This window comes from Agelaius phoeniceus, chromosome 5, assembly GCF_051311805.1.
Source record: "Agelaius phoeniceus isolate bAgePho1 chromosome 5, bAgePho1.hap1, whole genome shotgun sequence".
Lineage (NCBI taxonomy): Eukaryota > Metazoa > Chordata > Aves > Passeriformes > Icteridae > Agelaius > Agelaius phoeniceus.
In genome coordinates this window covers 14,553,217-14,580,809 of record NC_135269.1, presented here as the reverse complement: position 1 = coordinate 14,580,809, position 27,593 = coordinate 14,553,217, and the positions used below count along the sequence as shown (strand labels likewise).

At 41.1% G+C, this 27,593-nt stretch overlaps 2 protein-coding genes across 5 annotated transcripts; one reads left to right on the top strand and one right to left on the bottom strand.

Annotated features, from left to right (window-relative positions):
* Positions 1-6,416, bottom strand: RAD51AP1 (RAD51 associated protein 1). 3 transcript variants are annotated; one of them, XR_013182307.1, is made up of 9 exons: positions 6,303-6,416; positions 4,296-4,345; positions 3,918-4,044; positions 3,141-3,250; positions 2,743-2,817; positions 2,167-2,316; positions 1,377-1,523; positions 688-849; positions 1-524 (listed from the first exon to the last, which is right to left on the bottom strand). XR_013182307.1 is itself a non-coding variant. In XM_077178347.1 (8 exons), the coding sequence occupies exons 1-8, from the start codon at positions 6,320-6,322 to the stop codon at positions 740-742; spliced, it is 789 nt and encodes a 262-aa protein (XP_077034462.1). In that variant the 5' UTR covers positions 6,323-6,416; the 3' UTR covers positions 1-739. The 3 variants fall into 3 exon arrangements, 2 of the variants coding, with proteins under 2 accessions (XP_077034462.1, XP_054487956.2); XM_077178347.1 differs by having other exon boundaries at positions 1-849; XM_054631981.2 differs by lacking the exon at positions 688-849.
* Positions 6,346-27,483, top strand: FERRY3 (FERRY endosomal RAB5 effector complex subunit 3). 2 transcript variants are annotated; one of them, XM_054631504.2, is made up of 14 exons: positions 6,346-6,482; positions 7,679-7,873; positions 8,129-8,274; positions 9,351-9,532; positions 10,963-11,062; positions 11,142-11,263; positions 12,479-12,585; positions 14,100-14,297; positions 15,838-15,966; positions 17,023-17,091; positions 18,569-18,771; positions 23,815-23,872; positions 25,117-25,184; positions 26,203-27,483. In XM_054631504.2, exons 2-14 carry the CDS (start codon positions 7,696-7,698, stop codon positions 26,293-26,295), a joined length of 1,653 nt encoding a protein of 550 aa, XP_054487479.1. In that variant the 5' UTR covers positions 6,346-6,482; positions 7,679-7,695; the 3' UTR covers positions 26,296-27,483. The 2 variants fall into 2 exon arrangements, with proteins under 2 accessions (XP_054487479.1, XP_077034461.1); XM_077178346.1 differs by lacking the exons at positions 6,346-6,482; positions 8,129-8,274 and having other exon boundaries at positions 7,734-7,873.
* Positions 27,484-27,593: the final 110 nt, after the last annotated feature.

The window sequence follows — 27,593 nt, the reverse complement described above, 5'->3', positions numbered from 1 at the left end:
TTAGACGTTATAAAATATTTTATTTTAGTTTTTTTTTAAAAATACAACATTCTAAAAAACATTTCCCTATCATCATACTGCCGTAGTGCTGTCTAGACTACATTAATGCCAAGACTTTAGGTACTAAAGAATTAGAATTATCACAAACCAAAATCTCTGAATATAATATAGCAAAAAGCTGGTGGCCAGATGTCACTCTGATTAAACAACATTAGTATTCAGTAGCACTTAAAAGATGCCTTGCAATCTGCAGAATAAAAACTCATCCTAACATCAGACAGATCTGATAATAAGAGTCCTCCAAAATGGATGATTCCAGGATGCTGCCCACCCTCTGTTTATCAGCAAAACCCTTTCCACAGTCTTTTCCTCTGTGTGGCACTTTGTCACTGACCATTAACTGCTGGTAGCACTGGGATGGAGAGGTTTGACTCTTGCCAGTCTGGAGAGCCCAAGCCTTAGGCAGTGAGTAGGTGACTTAACAGGAACACATTTCACAGAGGCATTACTGCTTCCTGAGGGAGCTGGAGATGATTTTGAAACAAAAAGAAGGTATTAGAGGTTTAAAGGGGGAAAAAAGTATCATATGATTGCTGTCTTCTAATCGTTTTCCTAGCAGGACAAAAGAAGCATTCTGAAGAGAGTGCAAAAAGGTCCAAACTACAGAGGCACATGGAAATCACTCACCAGGGATTCCTCCCTCTGGGAGCCAGTGCAGCAGGAATGGTGCACGGGTTAATTACCCAGCCACACACTGCAGCAACACTGGGCAACTGTTCCCTGTGTCCTGGGCATTTTCAGGCACTCCACAGAGAAATGCTGAACACAACTCCAATGGGGAAATGAGGACTTGAGAGAAAGGAGCCAAACAGAAAGAACCATGTACAGAAAAGAAGAGCAAATATGAAGAAAAATCAAAGAATCAGGACTCAGCAGCAGCCTTCTCAAACACCTTGAGAAAAAAAAGCTGTTAAGCATTTGCTTTATTAGTGCAGCTAAAATATTCCAGCATTTTTTTAAATATTTTTTGTTTAGAACAGATAATAATTTAGCACCTGCCAGAAATAAAGAAAGCTCTAAATAAGAGAGAAATGGACATGAAAGGATCTTTTCATTAAGGTCTGATCCACAGTTTGGAAAACATTTTGTAAGCCCCATGCAGATAAAGCAGTTAAGGATAATGCTGTCAATGAAACATAGATATAGCTTTTCTTCCTTTCTCTCTTTTTTGTTTTAAAGAAAATCTCAATAAAATGTATACAGAGGGCAGGCATTTTCCTGGAATAGCTTTTTTTTTGTTTTATTTTTTTTAGGAGAGATTGCTAAAAGCTAAAGTCAACTCATGTATGTGTCTAGAGCTGCGGCCTCACCCATACCTGGCGGTGTCCATTTAGGCTTTTTGTCTGTGACAGGACTTGATGCATGTAGAGGCCTTCCAGCTCCTTCCAAGGGACTGGACATCACCTTCTGCTTTGGCTCAGAGTTGTGCTCCATTATCCAAGAAGGAGAAACTATAGGTGATGCTGGGATGGAAAAAAATTACTTTAGAAAGATGCTCTTTAGCAGAGAAATCATCACTTAAGATGACGGACCACTGCACAGCAGAAATAATGAGGATGGTACTAGACTGTCCCATCCTGAAGCAGTAAATATTTACAGTCACCTTGCCTGTTAGGGAATGACACAGACATGGATGCAGCTTGCTCTTCCAAATGATGAGAGTCACAGGAAGGAAAGAAGGGAGGCTACCTGCTTTTTAAAATAAGCTTAAACAAAGCCAAAAGTGAAAGCTCCAACACCTGATACTACTCCAGGGTCACTGTTTTGACACAAATCCCAGAAAACAACTGCAAAAATGAACAGAGGATCTTTAAAGAGATGAAACTTTCCTGGACAAGGAGGGCAGAAGGAATTTCTCCTGACATACAAATGCAGAGAAGCAGTGACATTTTGCTGGTTTGGGAGAGAATAAGCTCCAGTGAGTAAATTAAGTGTCAAAGTGCAAATGAGATGTCATGAGTATGAGGGGATAATGCTTCAGTAAGGGGGGAGGTAAGGGAAAATGCAGTCAAAGCAGCACGAATTTCACTAAAAATCCAAACTAAACACACACACATCACATCCAAAGCACATCTAAGGAGAGGGTTTTGGTGGAGAAGAACTTACTGGGTACAGACTCTGGGTCAGAATCAGGACTATGGGCTCTGTCATCACTGTCAACCACCAGTGACTTGTGATGTGCTGCAACTTCGGTTGCTGCTGTCCTTTGCCTCCCATCACCCTCAGGTGCATCATCATCCATAACCTGATTGAGACCTACAGAACAGAAAGTGATTCAATCAGCTCAAATTCACAGTAAATCTATTTTCTTCCTCTAAAATAATTTGGTATTTGAGTGCCCAGAATTCATTTTGGTGATATGAAGTTACACTGTTCAGAAACATATCATTGACACCTGTTTTCATGTGCTTCTCATTTTATTTTCTCATTGTCAAATTTATCAACATTTACCTGTAATCAGGCAAACAAAACAAAGACCAAAAATTCACCAATCCACAGCTTTCCTCATTTTAAGACCGGCGCCAAATTCTTAACGAAAGAATTGACACATCCTTCAACCTTTATTTAAGATAAAGACCCTTTTTTCCACATCAACAACAACAAAAAAAAGAAACCAATGGAAACAAAGAAGAGATAAGGTACTTAAATGTTTTTTGTAAAAAGAGTGTGAGAACAACTTACCTAAAAGTTCACTGTCTACACTGCAGTTGGAAAAAGGGGGTCTCCTCTGTGTATTTTCTGATTCAATATTCTTACCTGTTTTAAGATCCAGGGAAAAAAATTAAAAATACTATACAAAAACACATTATAAAAAGTAAAAATAGCAAGAAATTAAAATAGCTGAAGTTTTTATCTGTCTCTAATCCAAGTATATATTTGGAAAATCTTATAGAAGAGTTACTTCTCTCACAGAAAAAAAACCCAAGAACATAAGAAAATAGGCAATACCTAGAAACTCTCTCTTGCCATGACATCTTGAAATAAAGTATAGTTTTCAATTTATTTCAGTGTAAAATAAATTCCCATGTTCAAATTCACTGCATATAAATAAAGAGTGTTGCATGGAACTGTAAAGTAACCTTGTTCTTCTGAATTTTGCACTTCTTGGGGATCTGCAGATTTTTCTTTGACAGATAAGGCTAAGGCAACTTCCAAATCTCTTTTATAAAGTTTCTCATCCAAGGATAACCTAGGGAAAAAATGACAACATGTTAAATAATAAAACAATTACACGAGTGTTATAGAACTATTTCTTGCTCAGTGAACTCTTTAAATTCAGGTACTTGTGAAGAGATTAATATTTCAATACATATTTATAGCATATTTTGTTACAAATATTACATTTTGAAATTATTTAGACAAAGCACACACTAACTTTTAAAGCACTTTAAAGCATTTTGATTGTAAAACAGTGTATTTGTGCATATATATACATATATATATATACATATATATATAGATATATAAATATATGAAACTATTAACTGGCATTACTTCAGGGAAAAAAAGTGATTGCATTTGCTTGAAATGCCACACCAAAATGTAATATTTAAACACAACTCTACTCATAAAAATTAGATTTCTCTTTTTCATTGACATTGATTTTGTATCTTCCTTTAAATACGTTCTTTTAGAAGAAATCAAACTTGTCTTTATATTTCTCTGGTTTAGGAGTCACTAGCAAACTCAGAATTTTTAGAGTTATCTGAAGGTGCATTAATACAGCTCAAAATCTTTATTACAGTCATGTATTACTTGTTTGTTCTCAGCTGCTTAAAACTCCTAGGGAAAAGAAACCAAACCCAAGTATTCTTATTGAAATCCAGTTTTACACAGTTGACCACAACATTTCTTACCTCTTACTAAGTGTCTGTGTCTGTGACGGAGTCACTTCTTTGGGCTTTTTTGACTTCTCTTTTTTCTCCTTCTTTGATTCCTTAAGCTGTGTTCTGGATTTTTTGCTTGAAGGTGCAAAGTCTTCATCTGTTGGAAAACAGCAACAAGCTCTCATGAGTTTTCCTATATTCTTAAATTTCATCATTTTCATTGCACACTGAAAATATATCAAGGTAACTTTTTCTGGAAATTAATCCTATTTTAAAAGAACACAACAACTATAACTGCACTATCCTTACATGTACTTAAAATGAAAATTCAACAGCCCCTCTCTTACATGTTCTTTACGTGAGAGGCAATGACTTCAAATTCATGATGTACAAGAACATCCCACTTACCATCATCTTCCAAATCCCCAAACTGAGAATAATCAACAACTTTCTTGTTCCTGTGGCCAAAAAAAAAAAAAAAAAAAAAAAAAAAAGTTATCAATCCTTTCTGACTGAGCATCTTGATTTGGTAACACTTTTGGGTAGATCATGTTTTACAAGGAGAAAAAGCAATACATGTTCAGGTGGACAGAATCACAGAATCATGGATTATCCATGAGTTGGAAGGGACTCACAAGGATCATCCAGTCCAGCTCCTGGTCCTGCTCAGCTCAGGACTCCCCAACTGTTCTACCCTGTGCATCCCTGAGAGCACTGTCCCAGCACTCCTGGAGCTCTGGCAGCCTTGGGGCCGTGACCATTCCCTGTTCCAGTGCTCCACCACCACCCTCTGGGGGAAGAACCTTTTCCTGATATCCACCCAAACCCAGCCCTGGCAAAGCTCCAGCTGTTCCCTGGGCACAGAGAGCAGAGATAAATCTACAACCAGTACAACTGTACACAATTGCTCATTAGGAATAGCTTGTAGATTTTTTTAAAAGACTCCGCACCTTTTCTGGACAATCTGTTCATTCCTCAGTCACTGCCCAGGACAGAAGTTCTGCCTCCTGCCCAGGTGGAACCTCCTGGGCTCAGTCCCTGCCCGTTCCTCTGGTGCCATTGCTGGGCCCCTGGAGCAGAGCCTGGGCCCTGCTCGGAGCCCTCCCTGCAGGCAGGGACACCCAGGGCTGAGGGCCCCTCTCAGCTGGGGCTCCTCTCCAGGCTGGACAGCCCCAGCTCCCTCAGCCTTTCCCTGCCAGAGATGCTCCAGGCCCTAAATCATCTCTGCAGCCTCCACTGGCCCCAATCCAGGAGCTCCCTGTCCCTCCTGTGCTGAGGAGCCCAGACTGGACACAGCACTGCAGATGTGCCTCCCAGGGCTGGGCAGAGGGGCAGGATCACTCCCTGACCTGCTGGCACTGCTGTTCCCAGTGCACCCCAGGATTCCATTGGCCTTCTTGTCCCCCAGGGCACTGCTGGCTCATGGACAGCCTGTCGTCCACCAGGACCCCCAGGTCCTTCTCAGCAGAGCTGCCGGCCAGCAGGTCACCCCCAGCCTGTGCTGGGGCATGGGGCTATTCCTTCCCATGTGCAGAAAACTGCACTTGCCTTTGTTGAATTTTAGACACTTCTCTACCTATCTCTGCAACCTGTCCAGGTCCCTCTGAAGGGCTGCACAGCACTCTGGGGTATCAGCCACTCCTCCCAGCTTTGTGTCATCTGTGAATTGCTGAGGGGACATCAAACCCTTCTTCCAAATCATGGATGAGTAATTTAAACAATAATGAGCCCAGTATTACCCCACCTGCAGGGCTGCATCCAGCCCTGGGCCCAGCACAGGAAGCACAGGGAGCTGCTGGAGCCAGGCCAGAGCAGGGACACCAAGGGGATCAGAGGGATGGAGCAGCTCTGCTGGGAGGAAAGGCTGAGGGAATTGGGATTGTTCAGCCTGCACAAGAGAAGGCTTTGGGGTCACCTCATTGTGGCCTTGCAGTGCCTGAAGGGAACCCACAGGAAAGATGGAGAGAGAGACTCTTGACAAGGGCCTGGAGTGACAGGACAAGGGGGAATGGCTTCACACTGACAGAGAGGAGATTTAGATTGACTATATGGAAAAATTATTTCCTGTGAGGGCTGGTGAGGCCCTGGCACAGGTTTCCCAGAGAAGCTGTGGCTGCCCCATCCCCGGCAGTGTCCAAGGCCATGCTGGATGAGGTTTGGAGGAATCTGGGATAGTGGAGGCTGTCCCTGCCATGGCAGGGGGTTAGAACTGGATGGTTGTTAAGGTCCCTTCCAACCCAAACCATTTACAACAGAACCCCGGCGGACACCACTTATTGTTGGCCAGGCCTCCAACAAGGCCCTGTGCCACTGATCCTGACCGCTCCGCTGGAAGGGAAAGGGGCCACTGTGGAATCCCACAGAGGCCCCTAGGGGATCGGGCGAGCCCCCGGTCCCTCAGCCCGGCACACGCACCTCCTGACCGGCCGCGCCATCCCCGCCGCCGCCGGCGCCGCTTGGCGCGCTCGCCACAGGCGCAGCGCCGAAAGTGCCGCTGCGGACGCGCAGCTGCGATGACGGGAGCGGGGAGGCGGAACATCCCGGCTCCCCCTTCCCTGCGGCCCGGTTAACCCGCGGCTGCCCGCCCGGAGCCAGGTGAGCCGGGACGGAGCGGGCCGGGCACGGCCGGGAGGCTCCCGAGGCCCGCGGGCGCTGCCGCTTCCAGCGGAAGGAATGCGGGCACCGGGAGCCGCCCGCGGCGGGGAGGGGGCGGATGGGCTCCTGCAGGCCGTGTCCTGCCGGCTTTGAGCCTGCGATTCCAGGTCCTCTTTGGAACACGGGGCTTGTCCCCAGCTCCCTCTCTATCAGCTTCCTCCCCACCTCCTCGCTGCATCGGGGAGCAGCAGAAAGAGCGTGGTCGGGTTTGTGTTTCCCAGGATTTCCCTTTGAATCCCACTCACAGACAGGCCGGGGCACCGCCTCGCGTCAATATTGGTTGTCCTGAGATGTTTTTGAAACTGACTTGTTTCTCTGTGTCTAACACATAGGTTTGTTCGCTGAAAAACCCACGCCCCAAAAAAAACCAAAACCAAAAAAAAAACCACCGAACCCTAAACCCGTGAATTCTGCTGTAGAATTTTTTATTTTTATTGTTTTTTCTTTTCCTCGGGGTGTGGTTTTTAGCACTGGGGAGGGTTCAGCTGAATCAATGTGTCCAGTTTTGTAGGGGATGTTAAAAACAGAGGCATGTTAATGAGCAGAAGAACCCTGTGGAGGGTAAAAATACCAGCAGAGTTATCTCAGCCTGTATTTTCACTCTACACAGCCCCCTTGCATCTCTTTTGGCTTATTTTTACTGCAGGTTACAAAAAGACAAAATGAGCTCTTTCTAAAAATCGTTGCAAACATCTGCTCCCCCACTCCCCAGGCCTTGCACCTGCAGAAAGGAGGAAATAAAATTTCTGTGCACTCTGCACGATTTCAGCTTTTGAGGCATCCATGACAGAAGTCAAGGTGTTTTGTTTAATTTTCTATTTATCAGGATTCCCATCTGCCTTGCTTCTTCTTTTAAGTCAGGAGATTTTGCGCTGTAATTTTTAAGAGCAATTACCCAAGTTTATACATTGACACACTCAAATACATTTTAGAAGCATTTGATATTTTGTAAGCTGGTATTTATGCTTCAGTTCCAGATGCATGTATTTGGAAGTCAAAACTGAGTATCTATGAAAATTTGGGGGGGTTAAGTAGTTTTGGCTGTTAATGATTAACAAAGCCATGGCTTTTCATTACCATTTTTTACTTATGAGTTTACAAAAATGTAATTCTTGTTACTTTCATTTCTGTTGCAGGAAACAAACTAAAAAGGATGAAGCCTAATAAAGGAAAGACTTTAACTAGAGAGAGAGACTATGTGTACAAATTCAGTGCTGGAAATGAACATTTTGTGCTTACGGTGCCTCTCAAATTCCCTGTGCAAGAGAATATCAGTCATTTACATGGACGTCTGATGGTTCTGCACAACCTGCCATGCTTTATAGAAAATGGTATGAATTGGTTTCTTAAATTAATCTCATGTATCCTTGTCCACAAGTATCTTACAGCTTGCTTTAAGAAGCCAAAAGAACAGTGTTTTACTTGAACAGTGTTTACAAAATTGTTTTTTAAACAGCAAAACATCAGAGAAAATTATTGTCAGTGCTAGCAAGGAAAAGGTTTTCAGGTGAAAAACTGTACTTACAGGTTTCCTGGGTTATTGTTCATGTGTTCTGTTGATGGACCATTTCTTCTTGTTGTAATAGACCTGAAGCAATCTCTTAGTAAATTTGTAGAAGAGGAAACTATAAAAGATTATGACAGAGAAGCTGAGGTGGCTCTGGAAGCAGTGAAATCAGGAAAAGTAGACATCAACCAGCTGGCAGATACTTGGGCTAAAGCTTATAAAGAGGTAAGATTAAGGCTGAAGAGTAAATATTCAAGGCTTGTTTTGTGAGAATATGTGTATGTGTGCAGTCACAACTGTGAGGATGAAATATTACACTAAAAATCACTGCCATTCTTGCAGGTTTTTCTTTTTATCTGAAAGTGAGCATCAAGTCTTCATTCTACAAGTTCTTAGTCAAGTTTTTCTTAAATTTAATAGAGCTGAAAGGTAGAAAATGGAGAGGCAAAACATGGTGGTTTGTTCATTCAACAGTTGATACTCAAACAAAACATAGGCATAAGGCTCATAGTGGCTTAGAAATAAAGCAAGAGGTAATGAAGTGACACTCCTATCCTAAAACTCAGTAACAGTAATTAAGGCTAGAAGGAGAAAGCATATAGTTGAGAGAGACTTTTCAGTTCATTTTTCGGGTTCATATTATTTAGGAGGCTTTAGTTGGAATAATGTCTCCAGTTTCACATGGGATCTTAAAAATAGTGGAGTACAGAAGAACTGGAGGACTCCTAGTGAAAAGAAAAAATTAATTAAAACCTGCAGTATTTGAAGAAAAGTTTATAGGAATTGAATTTGCTTCTCATGAAATATAGAAAAATGTGAAAAATTCTATTAAAAGTTTGCAAAACTGGCATTCTTGGGCTGTTCTCTGTTAAATAAAAATAGCCTTTCTTAAATCAGTTTTGTTGATGGAATTCTTAGTGACATCAGCAGTTAGTCGTCCTCACTAGCAAAGCATTTCTGTTTGCACAGCTGGTGTTCTGGGCTTATCTAAAATTCATCAGGTGCAAGTATTATTGTGGATATTGCTGTTCTTTCCCAGCTGGTGTTGTGTGAAAATTGGTAATTCCTTACTGTAGTCCAAGCCTTAATGATTCTGACTTTAGTTGCTTTGAAAGAGAAAGAATGGGAGAGGAGAAAATTGAAAGCTAAAGTAGAATGACAGGAAGCTAAAATTAGGGAAGATAATTTATGTATGGTACAGGCTGTGTGTGGGCCCCCATGGTTTTGCCCACCATTAATGAGGGATCTTTAGATGTCCTAAGAGGAATCTTATCCCTTAAAATCTCCTACCTTTTCTTTAGACAACCTTAGAACATGCCAAACCTGAAGAAACCAGCTGGGATGAAGATTTTGCAGATGTTTATCATGATCTGATCCATTCTCCAGCTTCTGAAATGCTGTTAAACCTGGAACACAATTATTTTGTTAGCATTTCAGAATTAATAAGTGAAAGGGACGTGGAGCTGAAAAAGCTACGTGAAAGGTATTACTTTTTTTATTATTTAGGTTCTCCTTTCTTTTATTAGATAGGGGTGTGTAAACTCATAGGACAACGTGTGTTGCTTGTATTTGTCTGTGTAAACCCCAAGTCAGACAACACTTGGCTGGCACAAGAGTATTTAGAGCAAGGGGGAATGGCTTCAAACTGAAAGAGTGAAAATTTAGATTGGATATTAGGAAAAAATTCTTTACTCAGGGTGTGTGGTGAGGCCCTGGTACAGGTTGCCCAGAGAAGCTGTGGCTGCCTCATCCCTAGAGGTGTCCAAGGCCAGGTTGGATGAGGCTCTAAGCAACCTGGTCAGGTGGAAGGTGTCCCTGCCTATGGCAGGGGTTGGAATGAAATGAACATTCATGTCCTTTCCAGCCCAAACCATTCCATGATTCTATGATGTCATTAGGGTCAGCTACCTTGGTAGCCTTCTATTATTTTCAGTGGCTGAGGAGAATGTAAGTTTTGATTTCCAGAAAGCGTTGAGTTTGTGTAGGCACACAGTTTGTGGTAGTTGGGAGTGGAGCTGTGGAGCCTCATCCCCAGTGGCTACAGCTGTGAAAAGCAGGTGAACAGCAGTGAAGGCAATGAACCATGGAGTGCCCAGGTGTGCTGATCACCAAAGGGAACAGAGGGCACCCAGGTGCAATTCATGTAAGGTGAGGGGTGTCAAAGGTTGGGCTGAAGGACAAGATGGGCAGATGTCTGTAATTTTCTGAAGTGATGTTACTCTGTATGGGTTGAAGCTTTCTGAAATGGTATGGTGGCACTCTGTGTATCATGGTCATCTTGACTGCAACATATGCTGTGACAAGTTTGAGTCCAGAGTTCTGGAATAAGCTTGCATAGCTGCAGGTGACTCCTTTATCCACAAGAGGGAACACGTTGAGTGTGGATTTTTCTTTTTGTGTCAACGTAATTCCAGTAGGTCTGGTTTAGCATTCTGAGTAGCAATATTCCTCTTGAGCTGTGTGTGTTTAAGCTTGTATTAGACAGTGCATTATCTCTTCGTGCTATGGTTTCTAATGGACTAAATTGTATGTATTTCTGGTTTGAGGGTCAATGTTGCCAGTAAGGTGTTAGCAAATCTTTTTGCTGCTATTGCCTCCTCTCAAGAGTGCATACAAAAGAAAGAGCAGTATTGTTGTAGAGCACAGGTGTAATGTAGCTGTGTATCGATTCGCTTGGAATTTATCACATCCCTATGTTGGTGGCAGCTGAGCCTGTCCCAGATGGTGCAAATGATGTTCTGTTTACACAGGGGCTGACTGACCTGGCCCTTAAGGCCAGTTTGTTTTGTGGATTTTCATTGCTAAATCTGTGATTGTTCATTCTGTCAGTAACAAACAACCAAGTTTGTTGTTTTATCACAGCAAAGGGTGTTCTGCTGCCAGTCTTCTGAAATCTGTTTGCTTCTCTTTCAGGCAAGGAGCTGAAATGGATAAGGTGATGCAGGAGCTTGGGAAGTCACTGACTGACCAGGATGTGAATTCCTTAGCAGCTCAGCATTTTGAGTCACAGCAGGTAACTAGAATATGCCATGCATATAATAACCTTAAAAAGAACATCCACACCACTCAAATTATCACTGCTCTCCTGTCAGGATCTGGAGAACAAATGGACCAATGAATTAAAACAGACCACTGCTATCCAGAAGCAGGAATATCAGGAGTGGGTGATAAAGCTTCATCAGGACCTAAAGAATCCCAACAACAGCTCAGTCAGGTATTTAATTCCTCTGTGATGCTGAATTTCAGCTGAAATAGTTCAAAGTATTTGCATTTACATAATCTCCTAAATAGGGTACTATAGTCCTATTTATTATGATATGATAATATCTATAAATAATTTGCTTAGGATAATCAAAGGCAAATACACCATCATAAAGAAATATATATAATTTCAGGAATTTCTTCATTGTGTGATATTACAACATCTCTGTACCAGGAAGTGTTGTAATGCACTAAAGTACAGCTTGACATGAGTGGAATTCCCTCCTGTTTTGCCTTCCTCTCCTATATCTGTCTTTAACACTGTTTCACAAACCTTTCTGTTACCACCCAAGCATGTTCTGGAGAATAATGGTACTTTAAAAAAATGGTAACAATGGTTTGAATTAACAAGCCTCTTTTCTCTTTCTGTATGTATGTCACTGGACAGCTAAAAAATGGAATTTTTTAGCATGAATGCTTGTGGAGAGACTTGAATGAGAAGCTTTCCCCTGTTTGAGGAAATGGCAGGGAAATTAGAATTTGTAAATTGGGTGGGATCCTTATTCTTTATCACTAGGACATTGCTGCTTGGCAGTTGAAATCAGTAGAATTGCTTGCAAGTTTATAAGAGATTTTTGGAGGTGAGGCACTTTGAAAACAGAAACTTCTCACTAGTGCCGAAACAAATTGGATGCTGTCCTTTCATGTATTAGAAACAGTATTTGTTGTATCACTACCAGACAGTTGAATTTAGGGAAAATATTAAAACTGATATCTGAAATGTTTCCTGGGAGTTTGAACACTGTGGAACATTTGATAAGGTGGTTTTTAATCTCCCATTTTGTGTGGGAAGAAGAAAAGAAATGCTTTAGTTAATAACTTCCTTAATAAGATTTTGGCTGCTGTAAATAGGTTGAAGAGAATTCTTTTTTTTTTTCCTTTTATTCCTACATTCTTACTATGTTATAACTAGGTATTGTGACTTATTTTTAATTCTCAGTCTTGGAATGCTTTACTAATGGGCCAAGTAATGTAAATCTAACAGTGAAGTTTCCTCTTCCTGCTGCCAGGAAGGCAAAGGTGAAACCTCATAAATGGAGCTCATGCTCATAGTTTGGTCTCCTGGTTTCCATAGACCAGCTCAGAAAACTTGGGATAACTTTCCCAAAGTTGTTGGTCTTGAATGAAAATTAGGATTAACTTTTTGGTACTTTTCTTATTATTTTAGTGATGAAATTAAAGTTCAGCCCAGCCAGCTGAGGGAATCTGTGGAAGGAAATGGGAGAATCTATGAAGAGCAAAGGCTTTTAGAAGAAAGCTTTACTATTCATTTAGGTAAGTGGAGTAAACCAAATAACAGCTGGTAATAAATAATGTACCCAAGGCACGTATTATTTACACTACTTAACTCTCAATGTGTATAATCCATAGTTTGGAGTTGTTTTGTGTTTGTTCTTTACATGTGTAAGAGAACAGCATAAACTGTATTAAGCAATGTCTGAAATAGGTGGAAACCTTAATGGAAAACATTCTAGAAGTAAATTTTTATCCATTTTCTTTGGGTGACTCATGTGAAAAAGCACAGCAACAACAAAGTATATTGCCCAAAAATGATGCTTTGACTTTTCTTACATTTGGTAGAAAAATGTGTTTACGAAATTCACTTCCTGTGATCAGTTGACAGCAGAATAGATACTTGCAATTTGTATTTTTGTTTGTGCAGTAGAGTCTTCTTGTGCTGTTTTCACCATGTTATGTTGTGCAGGAGTACTTTAGGTCACTTAAAAAATCGTCAGCAAAGGTGTCAGCCAGAGGAGATTTGATACAAATTTGCAAAAGAGCAGAAAAGTTCAAAGGCAAGGTTCACTCTATTACTATATAGATAAAACACAGAGAGGAAAACTGGATTATGACGAAATATAAAATGATTTAGCCAGAGATGGGCACCAACAATCCTTCCCAGTATCACAAACTTGGGAATTTGCAAGCTCTGAGAGGCATCCGTCAGAGGGAGATGCTGGTGCAGCCTGCTGTGGTGCAGGAAAGCTCCAAGGACATCCCTTAGGACCCGTGGTCCATAGGGTCATGAGATGATTGCCTTGAGTCATTTGGAAAGTGTTCGTCCTCAGGTTGAATTGCTGGAGTTTCCAAAACTCCAGCAGCAATGGTGCTGTTCCCCTTGAACCATGGGTCAGGTAGGGGATGTTTCCAGGGTGTCAGGGGCTGACTGATGATCTCTTCCTCTCCGTGCAGCTCCCGCTTGAGCCATGCAGCAGTTCCTGGGATGGCCCAGGGAAGCCTCAGTGCCCAGCTTATTGCACAAATGCTAAGGCCTAGCAGGAGTTCCTGAGCTTGTGCAGTGGCCCTTGGGAGGGTGGGGAAGGATACACCACCACACATCAGTAGTTCATCCCTAACCCTGCAGTATTCCTTCAGGAAGAATTGCTTCACAGAAAGGGTTGGAAGGGTCTGCCCAGGGAGGTTTGGTGTCCAAGGAATGCCTGGACATGGTACTCAGTGGGCTGGTGACAGGGTGGGGATTGGGCACAGGTTGGTCTTGATTTTGAAAGGCGGTTCCAAGCTTAATAATTCTGTGATTCTGCAGTGGGAACAAGGCTCATTTCAGGCACGGGCAAGCCTCACTTAGTGAAAACACTGTGTTTTTATTGCTACTTTGTGAATTGCTGATGTGTCTGTAAAACTGAATGAGTGGCTGAGAACGTCCTCTGGGTGTTACTGGTTACAGCTCCCTTCCAGATCTTTAGGGAAGCAGTTTTGTGCCCTTGCATTTCAATCTGAGTCTTGAGTTTAGACTTCCACTGGGATTGAGCCACGTGTGCTCTGTGCAGGGGCTCAGCTGAAGACCATGCACAACCTGAGGCTGCTGAGAGCTGATATGCTGGATTTCTGCAAACACAAGCGCAATCAGCGCAGTGGGGTGAAGCTGCACAGGCTTCAGACTGCCATGTCCCTCTACTCAACTTCCCTCTGTGGCCTGGTGTTACTGGTGGATAACAGGATCAGCTCATACAGTGGAATCAAAAGAGGTGAGCCTTCTAATGGGAGGTATCCTGTCAGGGAAAATGAATAAAATAATGAATTAGAATAAAATTTGGCTGTTTTCTCTCATGGAAAAATATTCTTTGTAAAATTAAAATTCAGTGGAGGCGCTCATGTTTTGCACATGTATTGCAAAAGGGTTACAAATGAAAAAAGAGATATGGATGAGGATGGGGGATAGTGTTGTGCTGTTCTCTCTCATCTCTTCCCTACATTTTGTGTCAAAGTAACAAACAATATTGAAGAGGACCCTTCAATATTGATTTAGACAAATTTATTATAGGAGTTTCTAACTCTTTAATACCAGATTATCACACTGAAACATATTTTCAAAAATGAAAAAGAAATATGCCCAGATTTTAAAGGGATAGGTAAATATATTAAAATGCCATGTCCTTTTGATACTGTGAATTCTGTTAAAAGTAAAGAATAGGAATATGACTTCCCTACTCCTGGAAAGTTTGATTAATAGCCATTTTAAGTGCATGTCTTTTGAGTAAGTGAGCATTATGATGGTGTTTTCTATCAAGGTTAACCAAAGAAACTTCTCTTTATTCCTGGTTGACTCTCCCACTTCTGTCTTGAAGTTTAATACCAAAAGATTTGCAGGCACACTGGTTTTGGTAATTGGGAGTGGGGCTGTGGCTGAGCCTCATCCCCAGTGGCTACAGCTGTGCAGGACAGGGGCCCAGCACAGAAGGTGATGAACCATGGAGTGCCCAGGTGTGCTGATCAATCACCAGAGGGGACAGAGGGCACACAGGTGCAGTGCATGGGCATGAGTGGTATAGAAGGTTGGGCTGAAGAACAAAAAGATGGATGCTTGCACCCTTCTGACGGGATCAGGTGTTACTCTGTTATGGGCTGATGCTTAAAGCCTTTGGAAATTGTAGGGTGGTATTCTGTGTATCCTGGCTGTCTCGACTGTGACATATGCTGCTACAAATACACTTGGAATGTCTTTTTTTGACTATTACTTGCCATTATTCTTGCATGCCATTAAAAAAAAAAAAATGCACAGTGGTGCTTGATATTTCCTGGAAACAGTTGGAGTTGCTAGGAAGAAGGAGAGGGAAGTGAATCAGGAAAAACTGCAATTGCATTTGTTGATTGCTGTTCATGGTTTCCAAGTAATTTAATTGTAACAGTATTTTGTACTTGTACTTATTTTGCAGGTACTTTTTAAACTGTTTAAGTATTTAAATGAATAACAAAAGGAGAGTATCTGGTTTTACACTAAATTTTAGGCAATGAGAGAAGACAGAAATTTAAATAATGCCATTAAACCCAAAATTGCATCTTGTAGCCACCAACTAAATCCTGTAGTAACAGTAGAGGGGAAAGTATTGGGACCATGTCACAATCTGTCAAATATAATCCTCAATGAATTTTGGAAGAGGAGTTCAGTAGGGCTTTATTTGGAGAGTTTGCCTTTATAGCTGGATTTACTTGATCAGTAGAGTAGAATTACATAAGGTTACTGAGCACAACCTCAGGACATGCATTTCAATCTTATTTTTTTCCTAGATTTCGCAACCGTTTGCCAAGAATGCACGGATTTCCATTTTCCTGGAATCCAAGAACAACTTGAAATTGTCCAGAAGGTTGTACTTAAGGCCAGAGCACAGCGTAGCAGCAAGACAAAAAGACACCACGGTCAGTGACAACCAAAATTACCCCCCTTGAAATAGAACAGTGGTCAGAGGGATGTTTGTGGGCAGGGCAGAGTCGATGCCACTCTTCTGCAGTTATTTCATCTGTAAAATGGAATGTTTGGGCTCATCAAGAAACTGTGTGAAATTCACAGAGAATGTGATGTTTGGGTGATGTCTTTGCTGCTCCTTTAAAATGAATCAACATATAAAAGTCCCATTTTAACAGCATGGGAAGTACATCAGGCCATTCTGCTTTCCTGAACTGCCGGTAGCAGCACAAACTTTATCTGTCTTTACCTTTTTATTGCCATTTACATTTAAACCTTTAAAAATTGCAGAAAAAGGAGTTTACTACTTTTTCCCCCTTCCTTTAAAGTGAATGCTGAAAACCAGATAAGAAATTGACTAAATGTGTATTTAGCGTTCTTGTGCTGGCCAAAGCTTTGGGAATGGTTTTCCTTACATTTGTGTTTGCAAATGGCTGGGAAATGCTCTGACCACATGGTGTTTAGGCAGTGCAATTGTACATCGTGTAACTTTGTTTTCCCTCCAGAGAGCTACTTATGTGATTTAAATGCATCCAGAACATGAACAAATATGAGTACACAATAAAAACAAGTTCCCTTGAGAATCTACATATTGCTGCATCTCAAGGGAAATGGTGAAAGCTGGTTTTATGCTCCTGATTTATGTAAATCTCTTAGGAATAAAATTGTTTTAATTTATTACATTATTGAAAGAGTAATAGCAAGATACTATGTGGTCGTGGGGGCAACTTCCAAAGTTTCATGTTATGTCTGAGAATATTGTTTGCTTTTGTCCAAGTGAAGAAATATCATGGGATGGTAAGTAAGAAGGGCTGGAATTTGAGGTAGGATTCAGTTTGGGATGTGTTGAAGACAGTGAAAACTCTTCTACCCACCCCCTTGCATTTTGGGGACTTTATGGTAACTTCATGGTCAAAATTCAAGCCAGATATCAGTACATGAACCTTGTCATGCCCAAGTGTAATTAATAGAGGATATGATTAATATTTGTTCCATGTGTTCATATACAGAAAACAAAATCAGTGGGAATGAAGATAAATTAAAGAATATCGAACGAAACCAGTCGAACATTTTGCCGGGTGAGTTGTGTGGCCCCCTCTTCCTCAAGCAAACTGTGTTTTATACATCCACATTTTTAGCTCTAAAGTCAGAACATAAATTTTAAACTGAACCCAAGCTGACCTCAATCAGAGGAGAAGGATGTTCCTGTGGCTGAGGCAGAGAACTGGGTGTCAGGACATCTGGTTTCTATTCCCAGCTTTGCCACTGCATCACATGGCGTGGGGCAAATCACTCCTCTTTGCCTAAAATTTCCTTTTGGAATTTGAGGGTGAAAAAAAAAGAACTCTCAGAATCTTGGGGGAAAGGTGAAACTTCAATACTAGCTGCTAATTTTATTTTTAAAAATGGCTATATGTATATTACTGCTGTGGTACAGAAAAGCAGTTTTGAGTAGATTTTTTAACTTTCAGAAATCCCTCTCTTAGGGGAAGTATCTTTGTATATTGTGTTGTTTAGTAAGGAAAGCTGCTGTTGAATTTGAAGATGAATATGCAGTTAGGGGAGGAGTTAAGTCCATACAACCCATGGTTGAGTGAGGGTTTATTAAAATTGATTTCATGACTGTCTTAAATATTTTTAGTGGGAGTGGATTGTAAATCAACTTGGACCAGATAAATCCAGGTGTCTTGTAGCAGTGACTTGTGTTACTGCTTGTAGATGTTCACAACTGGGGATTCCTGCCTCCTTTGCAGTCATCCAGAAGGAGTACAGACCCATTTTGCAGCTGTTCCAGTTCAAAGAAAGGATCTTAACTTCGGTGGCCAGTGGGAATAGGTTTGAAGGAAGATGTTTATTTGTTGACTGAAACAGTGGGGGCATTGCACACCTGCTTTTCCCTTGACTGTACTGTAGACTTCAGATCTCCAGTGCAAAGGAGCAAGGGAGAGACCTGGATTTCACTGCCTCTCACCTTTGATAAATGAATACTAAATCTAAAAATATCCCCAACAAGATGTCTTCGTTCCTTTTTTCAAACAACTCTGTAACTCACCTTCCCACTACTCTGACTTATTTTAAATTCTAATGGTCACTGATCCCTTTGTGTTCCAGTGCCATATCTCAGTTGTTACATAACCCACTATCTTTTTCCACAGGCTCTGTGCATCCTTTATTTGAACCCATCCTTTTTTGGCCTTTCCGCCTCCCACATCTGTCTGCAATTCCGTGCTTGCATTGTGTATTTTGAGTATTGCACCTCCTCTGGGTTTGTTTTTCTGTTTTGTGCTATATAGAGATCATATCCTGTACTGGCACTGTTATGGTTCATTACACCATGTGGCCATGATGCCAGTGGAACCCATCAAAGCAGTAGAGAGAGTGTGGGATGGATGTAAAACAGTGACAGTCCAAGAGATTTTAGATCTCCTGTGCATGTCCTCATCTCTGCTGTATATTTGTATTGGCCTTTTATCTTTGTTACACTTCCAAACAATTGGATTTCAGTACAGATCACTACCATGATTTCTTCCCTTGCTGCTTTGCCTTATTGTGCAGGAGAGTTCTACATCACAAGGCACTCAAACCTCTCAGAAATCCATGTTGCCTTTCACCTGTGCGTGGATGACAACGTCAGGTCTGTGAACGTGACCGCCCGGGACCCGGCCATCATGGGGCTCAGGAACATCCTCAAGGTCTGCTGCACACATGACATCACCACCATCAGCATTCCCCTCCTGCTGGTGCATGAAATGTCAGAAGTAAGTAAATGGAAACATTTGGGCTGGTTTTGTATCCTTGGATTTTTACAGATGGTGTGTTTCATGCTGATATAGGCCAAATGGGATGGTTTTTCTCACTCACAGGCCTCTGCCATACCACATGGTAGTTGTATCTACATGGTGACCCAAATTAAGGAGCCATGTTTTTAATAGACCAATTAAAAACATCTCAGCCATCTGAATCACTCAAAGTTTTTATTCCCACCCCTCCTTTTGGGCAATTCACTTCCTAGATCCATCTCACTGCAGTGTAGTCCCATCTTCTATTAATACTTGTACCACAACTGGAAGCTCTTGCTCAGAAACTCTACCTTCAGAGTTGCTGATGCAGTAGTGATACCAGATCCCATCTTTTAATTACCATTAGCTGTAAACATTAAAACTAACTTTTGGGAGCAGCAGAACTGGCAAAGCTTGGCTTAGAGTTCTGTAAATCTAAACATTACCTTCTGTAAGTCTTCTACCACCTCAGCCCTACACAGGAGCAACTAAATTTCACCTTCACTTTGACCTGTCTCCTCCTTCACTGCCTAATTTCTGTCCCTGTTTGCTCTCTAAGTCCCCTCAAATACTGGCTGGGCAAGAGGCAGCATGTTGCTGATGCTCTGTGTTCTTACTTACTGTACTGAGTTTTGTGTTTTCTTCTGTAGTGGGACTCTGCTGTAGGGCTTGTCTCTCAATCAGCTGTAACATTTCTCAGTGCACAGCAATTTAAAACTATTGACAGCTTCTTTTCTCTGTCACACCTGGCTCACAGAGAAGAAAAGAGGTGGGAAGGCAGGGGAAGAAGGGCAGGGGGTACAGCCATATGCCTCCTATCCTGAAGAGCTGGAAAGTCTATAAACCTAAAGAAATGAGAAAAGGAAGATAATTCTGTCATCCATGCAAGGGTATCAGTAATAATTACAGTCTGTTGGAGAGGTTTCTTTTTTACATAACCCTTTGATTTTTCACTTTTAGATTCAATGTTGCCTTTCCTTTGTGGAAAGTGGCTGACTCACAGCAAGATAAATGCTCACCAGTGGATTACCTTTAACAGTGACAGGTTTTATAATAGAATTTACTGGAACATGGAGTAGAAGTCATCCTTTTTTGCAGGATCAGGGTCTATTATAATGAAAAGCAAGCAGTGAAAAAGATAAAAAGACACAATAATGAAGCTTCTAAAGGATGTGTTTCCATACATAAAAGTAGACTTTTAGGAACAGATTAGATTATTTATGAAATTTTTCATTTATTGTACTGAGACCTTTCTTTGGGCACAAATCAACATGGGCAAGTAATCAACATGCAGGACAGCAGCCTGGGTCTCTCATGGGAGCCAGTTGCTGTGTTTCAGAAATTTATTAAATATATCGATTTTTTCTTAACCAAGGTGCCACCTGATTATGGTCTTCTGGTTTTTGTTTCCTTTAAACCTGCTTAGTTTTAGCTTCCGTTTGCATATCTGTATTTTAAACTACAGATCACGTGACCAAGTGTTCAGTGCACCTTGAAATGTGTGAAACTGAAGAATTATCTTCTTGCCTAGTGCTGGATTCTTAAAAGGTCCCAGTGAAACAATTTACCTTTTGTATTAAGCTGTTAAGTCTTAGCAGAGTAAGCAGAAGGTGAGCTGGATGGTAACTGTGTGTTTAGGCACAAGTGCTTTGTATGACTTGCATTAGCAGCTTGCTTATTACAGTGCTTGGCAGCTGGCTGACCTGCTTTGAAACACACAAATCTGTAACTCCTTGTTGAGGGAAAAGTGAGTAATGACAGATTTCTGAAAGTTACCCTGAACTCAGTGCCTTTGGCAGCCGCAGTTCTGACTCTGCATTTACCACCCACAGAAGAACATTTTTGTGAGGTGGTTAACCAGGAGCCCAGCTGCAGAGATGTTTCCATGCTTCCCTGGGACAGGCATTCATTAGCAGTGTTCTCTGTGCTTTTTCCAAAGGTTTTCTCCTAATGTAGATGGAAGAGTGGTGTTTATAGCCTCACAAAAGTAATTACAGTATCACAGACTGCTTTGGCTTGGAAGAGACCTTAAGCTCGTCCTGTCCCATCACCTGCCAGGCATAGGGACACCTTCCACTCTCCCAGGTTGCTCCAAAATCCATCCAACCTTTCCTGGAATACTTACAAGGATGGAGAAGCCACAGCTTCTTCAGGCAACCTGTGCCAGGGCCTCACCACCATCCGATCAAAACCTGCTCTCTGTCAGTTTGACTGTATTGATCTCAAAGAAGCCATTAGATTTCATTGTTATTTCTATGAAAAAAAAATAAATCAAGAGTTCTGTTTTCCTTTGTTTTTCTTATGGCAAGAACAACCAAAACATATCTCTCTGGTCTGATGATTAAATTAAATAAAGGAAGGAAACTGGATTTGATACCTGAGAAAGGCAAAAGCAGGCAAGTTTGTTAGGGTTAGGGTTGGCCTCACTTGGCCTGATTTCAGGCCAAGTGAGGTGTTACTGATCACTGGAATCTGCCATAAACTGGGGAATGAAATGGCTCTAACGGGAAGGCATTGCTAAAAATGCCAGAGGTGGCACCCTCCCTTGGTAGCTTCAATGTTGCTGTTGTCCACAGAGCAACAGTGACAAAAATGTAACTCTTCAGTGATCTCAGTCCAGTTGTCTCTATTACCATAAATTAAGACAAAATTGTTTTTTAAAAAAGTAGAAATTAAAGGAGTATAAGCTGTGTAACAAATATTTATGAACATGGTTTATGTCCATAGAGAGGTTATGATGGGTGATTGACCTCAAATGTTTCTCATCTGAGTTTCCTGCCTTTCAATTTTTATCTGCTCATCCAGTCTTTAGGATTTGCACAGATGCACTGTGAGTTAAACACCTTGCTAATTCTTACTGAAATTACCCACTGAAGTTTAGTTTGAAATATTTTTCCACATGATGTGTGTAGACTTCGCTGTTTTACTTGATTATGACATGGCTCTGCAAAGGCCCAAGCCCTAAGCAGCCCCGTGTAGTGAGCTGTCATAAATTAAATGAAAATAAAATCCAAAGGATTGCAGCATATCTTTCTCACTGTGAAAAATATCTGAAAGACCAATGAAGCTGGTCTCTCCTCCACTCCCTTTTTTTCTAAATGAGTCAAAAAAATCTTAATTTGACAAAATGGTTGCATCTTAAAAAGAGTTGAAGTGTCTCTGCTAGTGAAAAATATCCAGAGTTCCAGGTGTTTTGGTTTTTTTTTAACTTTCTTGAATGCTGTTATACAAAACTCCCTCTAAGAGGTTGGCTGTTTGCTTTTTTGCTTTCTGATGTCCTTCTCTGTATTTTGCATTGTTGCTTAGCTGATCCTCCATTTCCACACCAGAGAAAACTCCTGGTGATGTGGTGAATTCATGAGAACTTTGGTGTGTGAAGATGGATTAGAATTGAATCACTGCTATGTCATTTTCAGTTCTTGTGGCTTGCATGGAGCAACATTCTGTTATCTCCTTGGATGCCCACAAAATTTAATCTCTCTGTTCCTCTAAAATAGTCCAAGGAATGGTGTCATATCCTGCTGTGTTGATCAGTCTGTTTAAGGCTCAGTTCCCGTCACTGATTGCTCAAGGTGCTCCTGAGAGAGAATGTTCTTAGTTACTTGTTTTTTACTAAGCCAAAGCTGTGATCAAAACCAGCTATAAACCTTACTTGTGACACAAAGCACACATGAGCAGATGAGTTTTAATAAACACCAAGTGTTGCTTCCAGAATGCTTAAAAAGTCAAAAGGCAACCACAACAAAAGTACAAACCCAAACTTGTCCATCACTGTTCTGTCTGATTAATGTGGTGTATACCCTAAAAGCAGCATGTGATTTATATAATGAAAGATTTATGAAAAGATATTTCAAACTTACCCAGTTTTTAACATACTGTGTATTTTGGGGGATTGCAGATCCTCCCACCTGAGGAGGAACTTTGGCTTTCAGTAGTTGTTTAATGAAGCCATACATCCAGTTTATCAGTTGTATTATCACTGAGCATTCTTAGATAAGCTTGCCTCTCAAATAACTTTCTTTAATCCTGCAATTAAGCTTTCTGATAACAACAGATTGCACTGTGTTTGACATTGCAAAATAGAGACTGGCTTTAGTGAATAGAAAAATATGTAAAGCTTAAGTTTGAAAAGGTACTTGGAATGATAAATCAGTTTCCACATCTATATTCCTGTATTCAGAGTAGGAAGTGCTCATCTTCATGTTGAAGATTACAGCAGAAACAAACAGATATTGTTTTCTTCTTCCTGAGAAGTGTTTGCAGTGAGTCATTCTGTCTCTGATGGAGTTACATCATCATGGTGTAATTGGCTTTCTAGCATACAGCTAAAAAAATGTTTCATGAACTTTAATCTTAAATTATTTAGCCCAGTGCTTGTAGCCATATCTTAAACCACTGTGGTTTTCATGTCATGTTTTGCTATTTAAGTTTAGGTAAGGATTTGCTGGCTGTTGCTATCTGAAACTCCTTCATCAGATGCAGATGATTTGTTTGTTCTCACTCTTACCATAAATGCATCTAAAGGAGGAAGGGCTTCTTCCAGTTCCAGTATTGGAGGGAAGGTTTTACTGAAGGTTGTGGGTATGCCAAGAAATATTAAACAAAATCAAGAACAGTTAGAAGTCATCATTGTGCTTTTAAGATGTAGTCAGGAGCCTGCCTTTGATTTACTGAAGTATGAACCTGATAATTATCAGTTAAATTTTTGACTTTTTCTGGAGCTCCACAGGGGAATTGAACAGCCCAGTTTCCAGTGGGTTTGACAGCATTTTTATTCAACATATCAGTTTAAAAATGTTTAATATTGTTCTGACACTGGCTCTCCTAGCAATAAGGAGTAGTGGTGCTTTTATGGTCTCCTGAAAAGTGTGTACACCTGCCTAGAATGTTCAGAAGGCAAGGTCCTAAATCCTGCTTGAAAATTATGTTCTAGGGCAAAAAATGTATTGCTTTTAATAACTTCCCTGCTATTCTTGCTGTTTAGATCTGTGGGGCATTGAGGCTTTTTATTTCTTCATTTAGGAGATGACCATTCCATGGTGCCTGAAGAGGGCAGAGCTCGTGTTCAAATGTGTCAAAGGTAGGGGAGTGGAGTCCCAGTGGGATCTGGGGAGCCAGTCCAGAGCAGGGACATGAACTCATTAAAGGGCTGGAACAGCTCTGCTGGGAGGAAAGGCTGAGGGATTGGGATTGTTCAGCCTGGAAAAGAGAAGGTTTTGGGGTGACCTCATTGTGGCCTTGCAGTGCCTGAAGGCAACCCACAGCAAAGATGGAGAGAGACTCTTGACAAGGGCCTGGAATGACAGGACAAGGGGGAATGGCTTCACACTGACAGCAGGTTTAGGTGGGATATTAGGAAAAAATAGTCCTCACAACTCAGCATGGTTTTCTGTCTTTCCATGTGGTGTTTTTACTTTCTGCATTTTTTGTGCTGCACTTAAATAGTTGAACCAGTCACTTTCTTTCAACCACCTGCTTCAGGAACCTCTTCCTGTAGTAATTGACCTTTAGTAGTTCACAATGGATATATCATCTATATCATCCACTTCTATTAAACAAGTATTTTTCTGAGTGTCCTTATTTGCCACAAGAGGATTCCTGTGGCCTTTGGTAGTTCATTACTTGAGCAATAAATGAGTGCTGAGCTTTATCCCTATAGAATCATGAAATTGTTTGGGTTGGAAGGCATCTTAAATATTTCAACCCCCTGCCATGGGCAAGGACACCTTCCACTATCCCAGGGTGCTCAGAGCCCCATCCAGCCTGGCCTTGGACATTGCCAGGGATACAGGGGAAGCCACATCTTCTCTGGGCACCCTGTGCCAGGGCCTCACCACCCTCACAGGGAACAATTTCTTCCTCTTATTCAATCTAAACCTGCTCTCTGTCAGTGTGAAGACATTCCCCCTTGTCCTGTCACTCCAGGCCCTTGTCAAGAGTCTCTCTCCATCTTTCCTGTGGGCTCCCTTCAGGCACTGGGAGGCCACAGTGAGGTCACCCCCCTTTCACAGTGAAAGGAAGCCACGGAAAGAACTCCTGACACACTGTTTGGAGAAACCCTCACTTCTGCTGTGCATCACTGTGCTGCACAGGAGGACTGATATTTCTGTCCTCAGTGTAGGTATTCTGCAGGACTCATCATTAGATTTTTCTACATTTCATTCAGATTGCCCAGGTCTGATTTAAAGGCAGTTGAGGGCATCCCTAATTAAGGCAGTTCACACTCTACTTGTGTGTGAAAGCTCCCTCACTGCCTGCTCATGCTGTAACTGCTGGGGAGTGTTGCACAGGTAATCCAGACTGTGCCAATGCTGTTTTTTTTAGGTTTCATGATGGAAATGGCCTCGTGGGATGGAGGAATTTCTCGGACTGTACAATTCCTGGTACCACAGGTAGGTGAAATCGAAGTCACATCCAACCTAGGAGCCTGCTGGTAAAACGTCACATAACAGCAGATCTAGCTGTGAACTTTTTGCTCTTGCCTGCCCCTTTTGAGTGAGTTTAAATTAATCTATCTGGTTTTGTTTCCTTGCCTCTAAAAGAGGAGTAAGGGTGGGTTTATGTTTTTGAATACCCTGAGTTGAGTATTTATGTTTTTGAATACCCTGAGTTGAGTATTTTCTCAGATGATACTAAAATTTCAATCTGGGAAATTCACCTTTACAAGTAGTGAATGCATCACCTTTGAAAAAGGTACTTTTTTCTGTTAATTACTTAATTACATTTTTCTGTTAATTACTCCAGTGGTCTGACCTTGTGTTACAAGACTTGCATTGTTTATTAGTCATACTGTCTAACAGCATGGAAAGCTGCAATGCAGAAAGTTCAGTCGTGCTTTCACAAAAAAAAAAAAAAAATTACTCCAGGTATTTGAAGTTAGTTCTGATTTAGATTCTGAAATTATTTAATTTGGAGTTCTAGCTGATCTTCAGAAACAGGAAGACATCCAAAGATAGCCAGCATGAAGTTTGTTCTAAAAAGCAGTGAAAATAGAGTTAATGTTAGGAAAGGAGTAACATGTATTTCTTGACAAATTAAAAGCTGCTGAGCAAGGAGGAAGCCACAAATAAATTCCAAATTTGAAGCTAGTCTTGAAATGCAGAGAGCAGGAGTCCTGTAGATAAAAAGCAGCACTGTCCTGCCTATGCTTGGCAGAAGTAATCAATCCCTGGAACAAGAAATCTGCTGGAAATGGTTATGTGGGCATGTCACATAAATATACAGCAAATATTTTTAGGTCAGTCTTTTAATTGAATTCAGTCAGATTATAACACAGTTTGAAAATTATTTTTGTTGGCTTCTGAACAGCAGCAATTCTCTTAAATACCAAGAAACAAAGTTGAGAGAGACTTAATTCTTCCTAACTACAAAAAGACAAAGCTTACCTGTGTGTTGGTTTTTTTTCCCCAGACAATTTCAGAGGAAATGTTCTACCAGCTGAGTAACATGCTGCCACAGATCTTCAGAGTGTCCTCCACACTGACTCTGACCTCCAAGCACTGATTTCTGTGGGGCACTAACCTGTATCCTATTGGCAGAGGATGAGATTTCAGAGATTGAGGACTAGGATGTCTCTTTCCTGTGGACTCATGACTCCAAAGTGACATTTGTTGTAATTTCAAGAATTGTGTTGTAATAAAAGATAAATGTTGTCTGTTCTTGGCTGGTAGCAGCTGATTTTGGCCTCTTGTTTTGTTTCAGCACAGGATTGATGATGAATTCCTCACCTTTACCTGAAAAACATTCATTATAACTTGTAAGAAATCTACATAAATATATAGCTGATTCTCATACACAGGTAGTAGCAATAAGAGCATATGCTAGGAATGGGGTCCTCTGCCTTCTACAAACATTTGCTGAATTGTCTTAGTGACTTAGAAGAATATGGAGCACATCAGAATAACCCATGGAATTTGTCATAGTGACCATGGAATAAAATGTATTACTGCCTCATTTTACTGCTGCAAAATGAAAGACTTGAATCAAACATTTACCCTGTTGCATTTTGTAGATTGTGGAGATGTTTAAAAAAATTAATATATACTTGTGACAATAATTAGGAATTTTGAAGTATAGATCTTCCTTTTTTTGTTAATACTTTTGGCTTTATTTTCAGTCTTCACATTGAGAAGTTTATCATATGAACAACTTTATAGAATAAACACTGAAGTCTTCTGGACACTGTTATACAGATAAAATTTGCTGCTTATTAACATTTTATGACTAATCAAAAATTCCAGGGAGACAGCTCAAGATGCAGCTATGAAATTTCTTGGGACAAATTTAAATCCACTCAAAAAACCCGAACTGAACAACTCCTGCATCCCAGTGATGGGGGATAAGGGGGACCCTGGGAACTGCTTTTCCCCTATCATGGACAATCTTGGAACTCAGCTGTGGACTCAGGAGCTGGAAGCAGCTTTTCCATGGACACAGGGAAAGTCCTGTCAGGAACTGGGATTCTTGGGATTGCTGGAAGCACTGGGCTCACAGCAAAGCAGCTGTGGGGGTGAGGGTTCCAGGTAGTGGGATTTCCAAATCCACAGTCCTGCTCTGTGGCAATCATGGGGATCCTGGCAGACCTGGCTTTGAATCAGAAACTTCTTCCTATGTACTGCTGAAATTCTGCCCTGGAAACTAGAGAACCTGGAAGCCAATTAAAACTCAAATTATTTTCTGTCTTCACAGTGATTTTTTAAAATGTTATTTAGCTTAATAAAGGGAAAGATTGAAAAGCTCTGATTTGGGGAAGCTGCATAATTTAGAATTCTCACAGAGTACCAAAGGAATATTCACCATTT